A 16,433-nucleotide genomic window follows, 5' to 3' on the forward strand; every position below is an offset into this window, starting at 1 on the left:
CATGTATTTCCATAGGCTTAGTCTACAAGAAAGATGGCCTGAATTGCACCCCAGGGAATGCTGAAAAGATTATATCATTAAGATTGCCTGGGAACACCTGGGGAGTGTGCAGAATGAAGAGGCAATTGCTGGAAGTCTTTTCTGTCCTGCACAGCTTCCTACCGCTGCAAACTCACCAGGGTAAACAGCAGGGAAGATGAAATGGTGAGACTTAGTCACTAGTATGAATCTATTATATCAGTAGGCTCTCAGAAATTCAAGGCTGAATAACATAAAAAAGTAAAATCATATGCATGTTTTAAATATGATGTTATTCAGCGGAAAATGTCTGCAACATGTCTCTATAACTGCAGAAGCCATTTAGGTTTTATTAATTGTTAAAGGAAGATATTAAACATAGTTTCCATGTTTTTTGGGGTCCCTAATCTAACGACTAAAGTGCTTCATTTTTTGTCTGCCTGCTGACCTCTTTTTTTTCCTAACTGCCTATTACTTACTTTGAGATGTGAGAGTCATATGCTGACAGGGGTGTTGGTATGCATTGTGAGAGTTGAGGCTTGTTTGCATTATGAACCTATCACCTTCCTCCAGATCACCCTCCCTCAATTCACCCTCCCCCAGATCACATTGACTGCTGGAATTGCTTACTGTGAATGGTGTTTGTCAAACATAAATTGGATGTTTTAATAAAAGTTGTTTCTTTTGACAAGTTGTTTTCATGGTGTATTAGGCTATTGCTCAGGTCATGCACTTCAAATATTTACATTTATTAAAGATAAACCAGTCACAAAATGTGCCTTTTTGTTCCCCTAATTTTTTTTTACTTTGCTGAAAATTTCTGTCTGGTAAGTGACTAGTCAGGTTTACTTTATTACTGAACAAAGTCGTTTAATGACTTTGAACCATTGTTTTATTTCAGGTTGTGGTAGTCCATGTTTGAGGCATAATTTCAGGGTAACATATCATATATTGGAATTCTTAAAGTTTTCTGTTGACAGCTGTGAACTGTACATGCAGAATGTAGAACTTTCTGTTTTTTTTCTTTCTCTATGTAGAACGGTGAAGCATCTCTGTTTGAAGTGAACATTCGTTATATTGGAGGATTAATATCAGCATTCTATCTAACAGGGGAGGAGGTAAGATAAATTAAATATTAATGAATATATATATTGTAGTTCACATTGTCCACATAGCCCCTGCCTATGCATCATAAACTACTGGATACTGCTCTCCATATGAGCATAAGGAATGCAAGTAAGATATCCACCTGAAGTTGTAACTTAGGGAGGATGGAAACACATTTGTTCTTCATAATATCATTGAGGCTCTGTATCACATTTAGTGTGCAGTTTTGGAGACCTATGTTTGTAACAGAGCTGCATACCATAGCTCTTGAGCAATAATTGGTAAAGAAAGACAACAAAAATGCTAATGGTCTAGGAGACAATGAAGATACTTTGAAATCATTGAGGTATTTCAGCACAGATGAAAAGTGCTGGGAGGCCAAGACCATCAAAAAATATTGATGGATTAGAAGCAATGATCTTAAGATGACTTCATATGAAGTCATGAGAATGCAGTCTGAAACCAATAACATTTAGAAAGATCACAGTTAATAGTTAATTCATTTTTTACATCTTTATTAAATTATCACTTATGACATATACAAACATGCATTAATTTTAATTTATTTTTTAACATTTGTTAACAAGGAAAGTCTGACTTGGAACAAAGCCAATTTTTCAGTGGCGACCCAGGGAGACATGCTCCAGATGCATGTCTTTCTAACGTGGAAGGAAACCAGAGCACCTGGAGGAACCCCACATGAATGCAGTGAGGACATGCAGACTCTGCACAGAAGGCACCCCAGCTGAGAATCAAACTGGAAAACCTCTTGCTGTGAGGTGACAACACTACCACTGCACCACTGTGCCATCCAGAGAGATAAGAGATAGTGTTATTATTTTATAACTATAATCAGTCCAGCATTACATAAATTGCTCATTTCCTACTATCCCTTAAGCCTCACTCCTCCTCCTGAACATAATTCTGCATGTATTGTACCCACAAATTCCATTTATTTCTATGTAATTTCCTCTTCATCCCCTTTTTCTAAACATCTGTCTTCTGGATCTTTTATCTCTTTTACAATATTCAGTACTTCAAACAAAGTTGGTTTAGACTTTGATTTCCATTTTGTAGTAATTGCTTTTTTGGCATCCAACAGACTTAAACTTAACACAACTGAGGTCCTGTGTCCCAGCCCAAAAGAATTATCTGTTAATATGAAGGCTAACATACTAAGGCAGGGGGAGATGTTAGCAGCCTATATGTAGGACACCAGAAGTGGGGCAGCACCTAGGGTAATTACTTATAAATAAAGCAGGCTACCTGAAGTTCTCTGGTGAACTTGAGAGACCATGTGTCATTTTTCTTAAACAAGAAACATCTTTATTGAATTAGCACTTATGACATGGCGGTCGTACATTCATACAAATGAAAACAAATCATTTTGAGATTTCACTTGCAAACATTTTACATCACATATAATCCTCTGTACAGTCGTTGTCATTTGAACATTACAAACCTCATTCATTTCCTGCTTTCCCTTAAACCTTATTCCTCCTCCAAATCATTATGCTGCATGTACCCACAATTCTCAGTTTTCCATGTAATTTGCCCCCAGTCTTTTCTAAAGATCCCATTTCCTTTTTTTTTTATTTATTTTACTATATTGACTACTTCTAGTCCGGTTGGTTTACACTTTGATTTCCATTTCTAGTAACTGTTTTTTTGTCAACCACCAGAATTAAACTCAGCAAGGCCTTAGTATATGTAGACAAGTTCGATTCTGTATCACAGCTCAAAAAATCATTACGTGTCCTTTTTGTTGACATAAAGCAGTCTTATCAGAGGTTCCATGGTTAGTGGGCACACCTGAGAAGGGGTGGATGAAAGTAGGATGCTAGGTACACAGGTTTGGGAATCAAGGACAGAATTATGTCAGCGGGACAGCCTGCATGATAAAGGGAGATTAACATTCATGTTTACCTTGGAAGACGAGACACAGCTAAGTGGGGCTGCAAGTCAAACCATGGTCAATTAATGGAGATGAAGAACACTTTTAGAAAACTAAAATTAGATGGTAGAAGGTTGGAGTTATGCTTGTGTTGTCTGTTGCTGTAGACGTAATATAGGCATTCATGAATCTGGCCTATAAAATCAGAGAGACCAGGGAAAAGTAGAAATTATAGGGTAACTGATAATAATATTTGCAATTTAGGTAAAAAGTTGCCTAATGTGGAGGTACGACCATACCTCTTAACTGTACAGATTTTCACAGAATGTCCAGATTTTTGCGTCATATTTTTGGTCCCTTTTTCATAAAATTGTTATTTTTCAGCAAATTAGTGGCAAATCATTAAAGACTGAAGTTAGAAAATAGTGACAGGCATTTGAGTTTCAAACTTCATACCCTTCAGAAAGTTCATGCTAAAGCAAAACCCACTATTCTATCACCTTTCTAAGTTTGCAAGTGCAATATTAAAAAAATTGTCCCTATTTTTGGGCCTTTGTATCACTTTTATTAATGGCTTTGTCTAGATATCTTGCTGTAAGAAGCTGAGAGGTGTGGGTAGGATACCAATATTATTGTAGTCGTAGAACACACAAGTTGGCCAAATGTGCAGAGTGCCTCTCCCCATCTGCCCCAGCAATTCAGGTTCCATTTCTGTGCCCTGCTCCAACCTTCCTCGCCCAGCGCAGTTTATTAAAAATATATACACTCTTTTAAACTGTAGCAAACTGCTGCTACGAATGTAGCAGGTAGTTGCTACAACTTATACTCTTTCTGCAGAAATCACTGCAGTGCTCAGGTTTTACACACCATCATTTAAACTGCAGAAAACTACTTGCTGCAAATGTAGCAAACAGTTGCTACAGTTTATACCCTTTTTGCACAGAATACAACAGTGTGCTAAAGCTTATACTCTTCCTGCAGAAATCACTGCAGTGCTCAGGTTTTACACACCATCTTTTAAACTGCAGAATGCAGAAAACTGCTTGATGCAAATGTAGCAAACAGTTGCTACAGTTTGTACCCTGTCTGCACAGAATACAACAGGTGTTCATGTTTTAGATTAAAAAAAACAGAAAAACACTCATTTTTTAAACTGTAGCAAACTGCTTGCTACAAATAAAGCAAACACTTGATACAGTTTATACCCTGCCTGCAAGGAATGCTACAACACTAGTGTTTTAGATTAAAAAAAAAAACACTTTTTGTTTTAAACTGTAGCAAACGTCTTTTAGAAATGTGGCAAACACCTGCTACAGTTTAGACCACACATGAAACACTGCAGCTGTCAAGTTTGACTGCAAGTTTAATACCGGCTTTAGCAGGTATTGCACTAAAGAGTGATCGGGATGATCAATGGCTGGTCATGCCCACCCAACACCTTGTAACTAGGGTCATTGCCCCTTTTGCCTCACCCTAGCTATGCCTCTGTATGATACCAGGGTATGCCATAAACAGGAAGAGGAGTGAAGATTAGGGAAACTGACATTCGGATAGTTCTTGTTTGTAAGGGGAAACAATCTAAGCAATCCTGATGAATTGAGACAATAGAGGTAATAAGGCATTATGAAACATCTTATTGCCAAAAAACTGCATGAAGAGTGGAGGGAGTGATGAGCCAAGAGAAATGGATTATGGAGTCAAAGTGTCAGAGGAAGATGGAATCTTATTGATGGGGAAAAAAGAATATAGTTGGATTCCTAACCCTATATTTTTCATCTGCTTGTTCAGCTAAAAGGATAGCATGGTTTCAGTGCAGTTTTTGCCCACTTAGAAACATAAAAACATTGACAGATAATAACCAATAGGCCTGTCGATCTGTCCATTGTTGCATTTATCAAAAGTGCATATCTTCTTGGATATTTGGCTTAGTGTATTCTTGGTTACTGAAATTTCCTCTATGCATTTATCTGTTTCACCAGGTTTTTTTTATCTTGCCTCAGCTGTGTATCTGTTTCTTTCATCGCTGAGCCTTTTTTGAAGAGGTGTTACCTTTTTTCACCCTTTACAATACCTTAACCTACAAGCATATAGACTCTGTGCACTCACTTCACTAGATGCATCTTATCCTGCAGGTTATCCACAGATACACAGTAATTAGCTTTTCTATATCTCTGCTTTTCTGTAGAGTACATATAGAAAAAAACTTCATTTGTTTTCTTCACATTGTGTCCCCCTTCACTACAAGGTTTGTTGTTCTTTAATAAAAACATCAGTTCTGTAGTGGATTTTGTAGGTAATATGTCTTCCATGTTACACTGCCAAAAAAGGAAAACTTTATTGTAGATACATATAATCAGTATCAGTATCGATTACAAATTAGAAGAGTGACCTTAGCACAATATAGCTTGACTATAAGTGCACCAGGAACAGATGCAAAACCAGTCGCAACTCTGTTATAATTTTCACAGTACTGACATAGAATAAGAATTATGTATCAAATCAAATCTTAATTGACAGAAATAAATAAGGGCTTTTACTCATTGCATCCCTTCTGGAAGACAGTCCTCTCATCTGGGTCAGCTTCCATTTCTTTGGTGCATTTATTGTAAAATATCTGCTGATAACTGTTCCCTTGTTTATGGAACTGTCAACACTGCATTAGTCCTTTGCACCATGTGCTCCCAGCTGTCCTTGTTGTCAAAGTGTTTGATTAACCACAATGTACCAACTCATTTTTACAGTCCAAAAATTGTTCTGATAAGTGTCTCAAGTAAAGCTGCCCTAACCAAATTTCACTGCAGTTAGTGGCCAGTCTCTTATCACCACATCATGTGCAAAATGTTGATGGCTTGACCTCTTACTCAGAAATTCCCTGCAGTTAGTACTTGTGCATTACTTACAAAGCAGTGTTTGAAAAAACTGGGAATATTGCAGAATACAGAGGCCAAAAATACTGAATCAGAAAATCTTCAGTCTAAATCGCATTTTCCTGAAATTGCCTTTCACAAAATTCACTCTTTTCTACTGTGCTCTGACAGCAGATTTGGGATGTTAGGGTGTGTGGGTGTATGTCATAGCTCTCACCCTCTTAGTATAAAAAATCTGGACAAAGTCAAAAATAGTGTTGGGAAGGACAAAGCCCCAAAAATATGCACACATTTTAAATATTGCTCTTATAAATGTAGAAAGTTCCTAGAATAAAAGGTCTTGTGTACCATGCATTTTCTGAAGGCTATGCCCTCTGGAACTCAAATGCCTGTCATTCATTAGTGAATACAGTCCTCACTGATTTCCCACAAAAAAAATCCAGAAAATCACAGATTATATGAGCAACAGACCAAAACATGAGGCAAAAAATATGTACATTCTGTGAAAATCTGGACATTTGAGAGGTGTTTATTTATTTATTGTCATTTGATTATCAGCAGAGGCCCACACATGTGGGGAGGTTATGTTTAGCTGTGAGTGTTTCTAATTTTTCAGGAAATTCAGGAAACTGTGCATGTATTGTCATCATTTCCAATTTTTTTGATTAAGAACTTTGGTTTTCAGATTTTTATCACACCTCTTAGTAAACGTATTTTTAGTACATTACTACCTCCTTCTCCTAGTGTTACATGGATGCATGATGGTTCACCACAGACTGACTTAGTGAAACATAGCTCACTATAGCTCACCATTATATGTTTCACTGAATCACTTTTGTTTCCAAAAGGACCCCAATTTATTGAATGATATTAAACTTGTTGCATCAGTCATGCATCATGGGTCCTTTTCATCAGGGGGAAAGACAGAGTACATACCTAGAAAAAAAGTTAAGTTGGAGAAGACTTAAGTTCGAAAGTAGCACTAACCATAGGAGACTGTTACTTCTGGTATGACTGAGGTACTTAGAACCACTAAATTATTTTTAACCCAAAAGGTGCAATTTGGAACCAAACAATTCAGTGTATTTACTTAATTCTGAGAAGTTAAATGACACAATAAAGTCAGCTTTAGTGCACTGCCATACCTCATTCATAGAGCTGATGTTTTGAAGGTATAATTTTCAAAAATGGTACAAAAACTATTACCTCTAAGTTGCTGGAGTACTGAAACACAATGAACATACACGTATAATGTAGGTGATGCTTTGAATCTAATATTTTTATCTAAGTTGAGCTTGGTTCATATATTTGGTTAATTATGACTTCCACAGTGGTGCAGCAGTAGCGTTGCTGCCTCACAGCAAGAAGTTCTCCTGTTCGATTCTTGGCTGGAGTGCAGGGAGTGCCTTCTGTGTGGAGTCTGCATGTCCTCCCCACGGTTGGGTGGGCATTTGAAAGACATGCGTAAATGGATGTGCCTTCGTTGAAGGCTGAATGTCAAGCTGGCACCTCAGCGTTCGTGAAAATCTACTGCCAATCATTAGCGGACCGGAGTTTCGCTGTGGTGACCCCTAACCGGGAAAAGCCGAAAGATGACAACATTATAGCTATTATTCTGAAGAGCTCATTTAATTGCATTATACCTAAAACTTATAGGACAATTTTGAATAAATTATTCAATCATTCATGGTGCTGTTACAAATACTGAAATGTTCTTCCTTTTTTTTATCATTTAGTTGTACACATAAAAGACGTATGTTAGATATAAAAAAATAGTATGTCATGTAAGGTAATGTCATTGCAAACATGATGCTTTTTCAGTTACTTCACTAGTTAAAATGAGTATTATGCTTTGAAGGCATAATTTACAGACTACTAACTTATGCAATTTGTGCAGTACTTTTAAAATAAAACATTTGAAAGATTTGGATAATTCAAACTAAAACCTAATGAGTATTATGTTTTGAAGGCATCGTTTAGAGACTGTTAGCTTATGCAGTTTGTGCAGTACTTTTAAAGTCAAACATTTGAAAGATTTGGATAATTCAAGCTAAAACCTGTGTACACTAATTAGTTGCTTTAAATAGCATATGTGTCTTGGAGCATGTGAATAAAACTGCTCTGTGCCTTGTACCTTAGGTGGGGAACTGTTTTTTGATGAAACCATGGACTAAAACCCAATGCCAAGAAATGCATTATAGTGCCTTTTGGGAAAACTGCCACCCAGGTTAAGTACTTCATTGATAAAGCACCCCTAAGAGTTGACCCAGTAGTCAGGGATCTTTGAACATATTCAAACAGTAATCTGGCCTTTGACCAACATGTGGCCAAGGTAGTAAGAAAATCATTTTACATCACCCAACTTTAAATAACAGCATGCCATCCAGGTCCAAGGAAGACATAGTGCCGCATTATTCAGTCCTCATCAGACCTGTCATGGAGTGTAATGTCTCTTTCAGCATGTACCTGACCAAATATAGGCAGCAGTTGGAATGCGAACAAAGGTTCTTTACCAGGATAACTCAGGGTATCAACACATTGTCTAATACAGATCACAGTAAAGCTTCATGTCTGTACTCTGCCTCGTGCAGGTTACTGAGATGCGATCTATGCCTGGCATGCAAGGCATCCTCAGATCCAGATCTGACGAATATTTTGCAAAGCCACAAAATGAACAGTATCAGAACCACTAGATCCTTGGATTTAAATTTTACTTGTGACATAAGCAAGACATGAAGGTGAGATAAAAATGTGTCTCAGAGGATACTCGTGCTCTGGAACAGGCCTCCCAACCATGTGAAGCAGAATTCATTCCTAATCCTGTTTAAGCATAACCTTACCCAATGGATGGGAAATCAGAAATTCACCCCAAGTCTGGCTACCTTATTTCTGATAGACAAAGCTAGACAGTAATGCCCAGAGTAACATTCCCTCCTCGACATAACCTCTAGAAACATCCTAACATACCCTCTGCTAATAAATACCCATGATACTTAGGGATACAATTCAGTTGGATTGCACGGTTAGGGTTATAAAGGCCTTGGTGATCGTTAGGCTAGTATATGAACCTATGAAATTATTAACACAATGTACCACACTGACTATGGCAAGATTCACTGTTGTGGACACTGGAAGTCTGTTTCAATCTGATTTTTTTGTTTGTTTGTTTGTTTGTTTGTTTGTGTATTTTCAGTCACTTGTTAACCAGGTAAACCCACTAGGCACAGATGCCTCATTTTGCAAGTAATCTATGAGCACTGTCTACTTAAGTGATTTACTTAGAGTCACGCAGACTGCAAATGGAGACTGATGTAATCAAACTTAAGACTGCAGAATAATGTTCTTTAGTAACTGTTAGGGTTTAGTTCTATACATTTTTGGTCTACTGTTTTTTTGTTATGGGACCTTTAGAAGAATTGTTCTGCACAACTGACCTGTATGCTGTATGCATGTGGTTTATATATTTAATTTTTGATGATTGTATAATATCTTGTCATTTAAAATTTTAATTGTGCTTTCTTTGTGTTACTTAAATTATGATTGTATTACTTCATTTAGTTCATTTCACTTTAGTTATTGAACTTTTCTCCCTGGACCTCTGCTGAAAAGGGTTTAGTGTGCCAGTCTGACTTTCATGGTAAACAAACAGTAGGTGTGAGAGCAAGAGGATAGATTCCTCAGTGAGTTTCATCCAAAAAGAAGAGCAACTGATAGCATCAAATTAACCTCCCCAGGGATTTTTGTTAGGTTGTTATATTGTTGCTCTTAGCTGTATACTGTTAACTGAAACAACAGAAAGATGTACTTTATCATAAAACAACATTGCCCTACTCTCCTGTGGTATACTTTACAAACATAACAGTTACAGACAACGCACTACATTCTACAGAATTCAGAATAAAAAGGTAGGACAGCCTTGTGGTATGATAGTTGCAGCTTTGATATGTCTGATAAAGAAGTTGCAAGCTGCAGCATTCCACAGCTTTGTACTTGGCAATAAGTAGCTTTACAATTATTAAAAACACTTTAATTACTTATTTTTGATGGCAGGGCCAGGTGGGAGTGATATGCTGATTATGGCATATTATAGTGTGGGCTTGATTTCCAGTATGTTCTTGTGTGGCCTCTGATTGGCCATTGCAAGCACATGACACAGACTGCTGCACTAAGCATCAGTAGCAGGTTACCAGCTTCATATGCCACAACTGCAAGACTTGCAGGGAAGACGATGTGTAAGAGAAGGAGGGAATGACTAGTGGAAAAATGTTTGTCAGCAGATGTATTATTTTGTGCAGTCAAAATGTGTACTACTATACTTGAAAGTAGACTGATGAAAATAAGTTTTACTTCGTGGTTCAGCATACAGCACAATTTTTGGCACTGATCTGATGATGTCATCTAGAAATGAAAATTGCAATTAGAAGTGTACTAAGCGTTGTCATGGATCCCTATCAGAAAAGGAAAAAAGGAAGCTAGCAAGCAAATTAATTAAATAAATAGGCTTATCTTATTGTACTTGCATGGCTGTTCCTAAAATTGCAAACATGAACAGATTTTTTGACTGTCATTTGTTTTAAGACAAATGCTGTTCCTTAGTGAAGTGTGTTCCTTAGGGAAATGTAAAGGAGATTTGTGGAATATTTTTTTTTTTAAAAAGGGATTTTTGTGTGTGTGTGTGTGTGTGTGTTTTACTCTACCTGTGCAATCTGGATCAGATTTGTTACCTACTATACCTGACACTTGTGTGACTATCCTGGTATTCAGATATCAGTTACCATGGAACTGGAGATAAACTGACTTATTAAGGATTCCATTATTGATGTAATATTTGACGAGAGATATCATTAATACTCACACATACAAACAGATGAAGATGCATGGAATCTACAGTAAAGTAGCCAGAAAGTAAATGATTGTATGATTGTGTGATGTATGACTGTGTCTGTGCATTTTACAAAGTACCCCTCCAAAATTTCCATCCATTTCATCTCTCTGCTACCAGTCATCATGGAAGAAAAGAATCTGTTTTTCAGCCACTGATCAGAACATGTTTCTGTCTTTGTATTAGAACATGATTTAATAATACCTGAAGAAGAGGTCACTCATTTTCTTCATGAAATATACTATATAAAGGCACCTGACAAGGATGGGATTATACATAAAAGAGTTAAAGATCACTTAAAATGTCCTTTGCTGTTCCTCTAAAGATTATCTTTCTTGCTTGTTTTAAGACTAAACAGTTAGAACTGTCTGCTGTTTTAAAATCTGTTTTTAAAAGAGAGAGGCTCATGGGATATGTGAAAATTCTCTAGGCCCGTAAGTTTCCAGTACTAGGTCCATGATGGAAGTGCTAGTATTAAGCTTATTATCCGATGAGTTAAGGAGATCTGGACAATGTAATATTCATCAACATGCGTATCATATGCATAGATCAACGCTGGCATGTAATTATGGCTGTAGAACAAAACATCAAGACAGATATTATTCACATCAAATTTATTTCTGCCTGTAATTGTTTTCGTAAGTGCTGTGGGATCTTTAAATATCTACTAAACTGCTAGCAGTGATATATGAATGTAGCTTAACATTCCTTCCGAAGAACAGCAACTCAGAAGTACAGCAACCCACTATATGATATGGTAGCCTTAGTGCAGGAGTACAAATTTAAGTTCTTCATGTAAGGGGATGAACCACAACATTCTGATCTCCCTGGCATCAGACATGACTGAGCTACCTGCTGAGTCATTGACTGCTTTTTTACATTTTAACTGCTTACCACTCTGACTTTAAAAATGATAGTTTACAATGTTGACAAGATTTAAACACTGGTCTCAAAGGAAAATGTATAGCAGAGGAAGAGCAAGCTTTACGTGTTATAAATGTCATTTGGCGACAATAGATTATTTTAGGTTTTATTATGGAAGGAAACAGTTTTGATAGCTTCACTGGTTCATTGGTTGTTACTTATCAATTTTTTTTAATGGGACAGCATTAGCATAATGGTTAAGGTCTTTACCTCACAAATACAAGGTACAAAGTTTGATTCTGACCTCTAATTATTGGCTAGGCTTATAATAGTCGACAAACTAATATGCAAGTATTTGCCTATGAAAACATGAAGATAATATGTGGCGTGGCCACTATAGTTCCCCCTAATTACTGCCTCCTTTCACGAGAACAATAAGGTTACATTAGGAATGTATTTTTTTTTGTTGCCCTTCAAATCATCTAAGTTGTATTTCAAGAGGTGAGGGGAAATACTTTGCTTAATAAGAAAATAGACTCTCTTTGATAGGAAACCATGGTGGTACAGTGGTAGCATTGTTGCCTCACAGCAAGAGGTTCTCCAGTTCGATTCACAGCTGGAGTGCCTTCTGTGTGGAGTCTGCATGTCCTCCCCGCAGTCAAGTGGCCTCCGAAAGACATGCGTAAATGGGCGTGCCTTCACTGAAGGTTGGGCGTCAGGCTGGCAACTCGGCACCATAAAAAAATCTACTGCCAATCATTAGCAGACTGGAGTTCCGCTGTGATGACCCCTAACTAGGAAAAGCCGAAAAGACAAACAAACTCTCTTTCATAGGACAGGAATGCTTTATGCGGTTTATCTATCACACCAGTAGGTTCAGTTTATGCTGTTGTGAAGGTTAGGAGCATACCTCTCAACTATCCAGATTTTTGCCTCATATTATTGGATGAGCCACATAAAATTTTTGTTTTCTGGCCAAATCACTGAGGACTGAATTCACTAAATAATGACATTCATCTGAGTTTAAGATTTCATCCTTCAGAAAATACAGTTATGCTAGCAACTTTGTAACTTTATTTGATCGATATTTAAAGTCTGTCCTATTTTTAGGCCTTTTTCTGAATTTTTACATGAGTACAAGTTAGTTGGTGTTGTCATTTTTGAGAATATGAAAGTGGTCAATACAGGCCGGGGTGATATGAGGCCTTACAAATGTTACCTCTAAGGAGCCTTTATGGCACACAGAAGGGATATAGAGTTTAAGATGTCCGCATAGGTAATGGAACTCGAGATCTTTATTTTATTTGTGGGAAAATATTGGGCTCTTTCAAGTTGGAGCATAAGTCTGGACTACTACATGCTAAAGAGAGCATTTTATTCAATTATGAGCCTAATAAAGGAAAACTAGAGAGGTGTGATAACATCGCTGGACATGGAGGAAATAGTAAACTTATTATTCCCAAAACCTTTGCTGCCAGTTACCGTTTTTTCCCCAGCAGAGCACCAACATTTGCCATCTAGCTAATGAAAAAATCTTTGGAGTCTGCTTAGAGTATAAAAATACCAATGCAAACACTTTCAAGCAAAAATTCTAAATCTTCTATACCTTGTTGCATATTTGGGAGCCATGCATATAGCCTCTCAGTGTTTCTGTCTGAATTGCTTATCCAGTTTCTCTTCCCAAATTGTTCTAACCTTCTTTGATTGATTTCTATACTTAATAGTGCAATATTTTTATATGCTCCACTGCTTATCCATTTTTAAAAGCAACTTCTGTTCTACATTTCATCCAAAGAAACTCTACCAGATCAGGTCTTTCACTTAGGATTCCCATATCCATTTATCCTTGCGTAAACTCTGACATCAGTTCCTGATGAGGAAGGTAGTCTTTAGCCTGCAGTACAAATGTCTTGACTTTTCTCATTTTGTTACTTTTCGCTGTCTAATTATTTGTTTGCAATACCTTGGTTCCTTTGCCAGTTTCAAAAAAAGTAAATTCCATCCCCCTCTTGCCTATTCTGTATATCCCTAATTGCATTCATCCCTTCTGTCAGAATCTCCATTCTTGTGTTGGCTTGATTCTTAGAATATTTCATACTGCTTCATGAATATAATATTCTGTATGACTGCTGTTATTCTCCTTAAGGATCTACATCCGAAGTCCAACTCTGTACTTATTTCTTTTCTCTCCTTCTGCATCATTATCCCTTTCTACCTGGAATTTTAGGTTTCTGCTTCTTTTATGTATATCCTAAACCACGCTGTTTTATTAGAAGGATAAACTTATCCCATTTGATTCTTGCTGTCTTCCCATCCCAGGTAAAGTCCTTCAACTCTCTATTAATTACTATATACAGCTTCTTTCTCTGGTCTTTGAAAATTTGCTTGACCTGTGTATAAAAGAAAAGGGACTAAAACATTTTACTGCTTGTATATTGCTGTCTGTATCCATAGACAAGAGCTTACACTTTCTCGGTGTTTGTATTACTGTTTCTTTAGTCTCTTCCCTCATATCCTTAGCTGCCATAACAAATTCCTTTTTAACCCATGCTCCTAAATACTTAATTTTATCAGGTCCTCATAAATGTGGGTATTTCTGAACCAGTTCATGTATGTGTACATAGTTTACAGCTATAGCTCTACCCCTCCCAAAACTTGAAAATGTTGCAGAATGTTCCACAACACAGAGACATCCTTTTCTGTTTTTTTAAAAAAGGAACAAACTAATATCTTCTGCAAATAAAGTTAACTTTTTTTGACTACCATACCAATTATATCCTTACATTTATGAGTCGCTTATTTTCTTTTCCAGTGGTTCTATATGTAACACAAATAGCAAAGGGCAAAGAGGATGCCCCTGCCTGGTTCCTCTGTGCAGACATAATTTGCCAAACAGGAACCTTCCCATTTCATTTTTGCCTCCAATCCCTCATGTGTTCTCCTAATTAACCTTATAATTTTATCAGGGGAATGCAAATGCTTCCATTGCCCTGCTCATAAAATCACAGCTTACTCTGTCAAATGCTTTCTCTGTATCAAAATCCATCAATAGCAGCTGTATGTCTTACATTCTCCTTCAATCTAGATCACCATTGTTCTGTTAATGTCAAATTTTTGTCTCCCCTCCAGAAAATCACATTAATCCATATCTATGATTTTTGGCAACACTTTTGCCATTCTTTTATCCATTATAGTCAGAAATACTTTATAACCATGGTTTAAAATTGAAATGGGCCTATATGAAGCTAGATTTGATTGATCTTTACTGTTTTTAGATAGTACAGCCACCACAACTTTTTTTTAAGATGTTCCTTTTAAAATACTGTTAAACAAAACCTTCCATATCTTTTTCACTTTCTTCCCGCCTAGCTTCCAAACATCCACTACATCACCATTTATTCCTGGACACTTTCATGCAGATTGGTTATACATCACCACTTTAATCTCATCTCCTGCTATCTTACCTGTTAACTGCTGAGCCTCATCTACCTCTAAATTGGCATATTTAAGTCTACCACAAATATTTCCCCTTGTGCTTTTTCTTGATTTCCACATTTCTCTACTTTATACAAATTTTTATAACATTTATTAAATATCTCTAATACCGCTACATGATTTCTGGTTATTTTTTCTTTATAGGCTCCCTATGTTTGGCAACAACCCTTTCTAATTTCTTTTCACTAAGTCATTGTGATAAAAGTATTTGCGCTGTGGAGTTATCAAAAATAGTTCCTTATCATTAGTCTTTCTAAACTCGTGCATATTAGTCAGGTACTCCCTTTCTTTCTCTTTAGCACTCTGCAGTTGCGCCTCTTCTTGTTCTGTGAGATTCCCATTATTCTACAATACTTTAATCTTTGTCAGCCCCTTTAAATAATTCTTGTTACTGCTTAACCATATCTGTTATGCCTTTATTTATACCTATTTTTAAACTCCACTGTTATTTTATCCCACTCATTAGCTGTAACTTCTGATTCATACAAGGTGGCACGTTGTGTGGCAGTGGCTACTCCACCTCCCAGTGGTAAGTTTTTGTCTGTTCCGACTCAGTTAAATGGAAGATTGGATTACAATCATTGAACTTTGCTAGTATTACTTGCTTCAAATTTGTTGAGAAGTTTATCTAGTAGTTTACTGGCCTTTGAACCCAAAACACTTTGTGAATTGGGAATTTTATATCAGCAACATCCAGAGCACTGAACAGCAGTGAACTGTTTTACCATCACTGACTGTTGTAGAAAGTGACATAAGTGGTGTGAGAGATCATGCAAACGCAGCACTCGAGCAGGTATTAGTGCTAGGCTGAATGTTAATCCCTATAGACCTGCATTTCCATCTGTTTTGTTGTCTAATGTTCGCCCACTGGAAAATAAAAAGGATTATTTGAGACTGGATTTAACTTTTCAAAGTAAGGTGAAAAATTGCTGTCTTCTCATTTTTACCAAATCTTCATGGCTAAATTCCACTATTCCTAATAATGCCATTTGTGTGGATAGGTTAACGACATTCACTGTGGATAGGAGTTATGCTGTTAGTAAATCCCGGGGAAGAGGTGTATGTATTTACATAAACAATAACTGGTGCACAAACAGTGAAATTGTTTTAAGCTACTGTTCGGATGATATAAGGTTTATCTTGTTAAAGTGCCAACCATTTTACTCGCTGAGGGAATTTACAGCTATTAGTATTAACAGCTGTATATATATATTCCCCTCAGTGCGAATACAAAAGATGCATTATCTATGTTGTATCATTCGATCAGCGAGATACAAAAAATCCAAAGCTTTTGGATTCCAACATG

At 36.9% G+C, this 16,433-nt stretch overlaps 1 protein-coding gene across 1 annotated transcript in view; it reads left to right on the forward strand.

Moving 5' to 3' along the window:
• The window catches only part of LOC122816395 (mannosyl-oligosaccharide 1,2-alpha-mannosidase IA-like), a 1,552,790-nt gene that overhangs the window by 645,420 nt on the left and 890,937 nt on the right, over positions 1 to 16,433 (forward strand). The window contains exon 4 of the mRNA XM_044089154.1: positions 1,056 to 1,136. Coding sequence (XP_043945089.1) covers positions 1,056 to 1,136 — 81 coding nt within the window. The remainder of the gene's footprint in view (positions 1 to 1,055; positions 1,137 to 16,433) is intronic.

Source organism: Protopterus annectens, chromosome 1.part1, assembly GCF_019279795.1.
Source record: "Protopterus annectens isolate FY-2018-M chromosome 1.part1, PAN1.0, whole genome shotgun sequence".
NCBI lineage: Eukaryota > Metazoa > Chordata > Ceratodontiformes > Protopteridae > Protopterus > Protopterus annectens.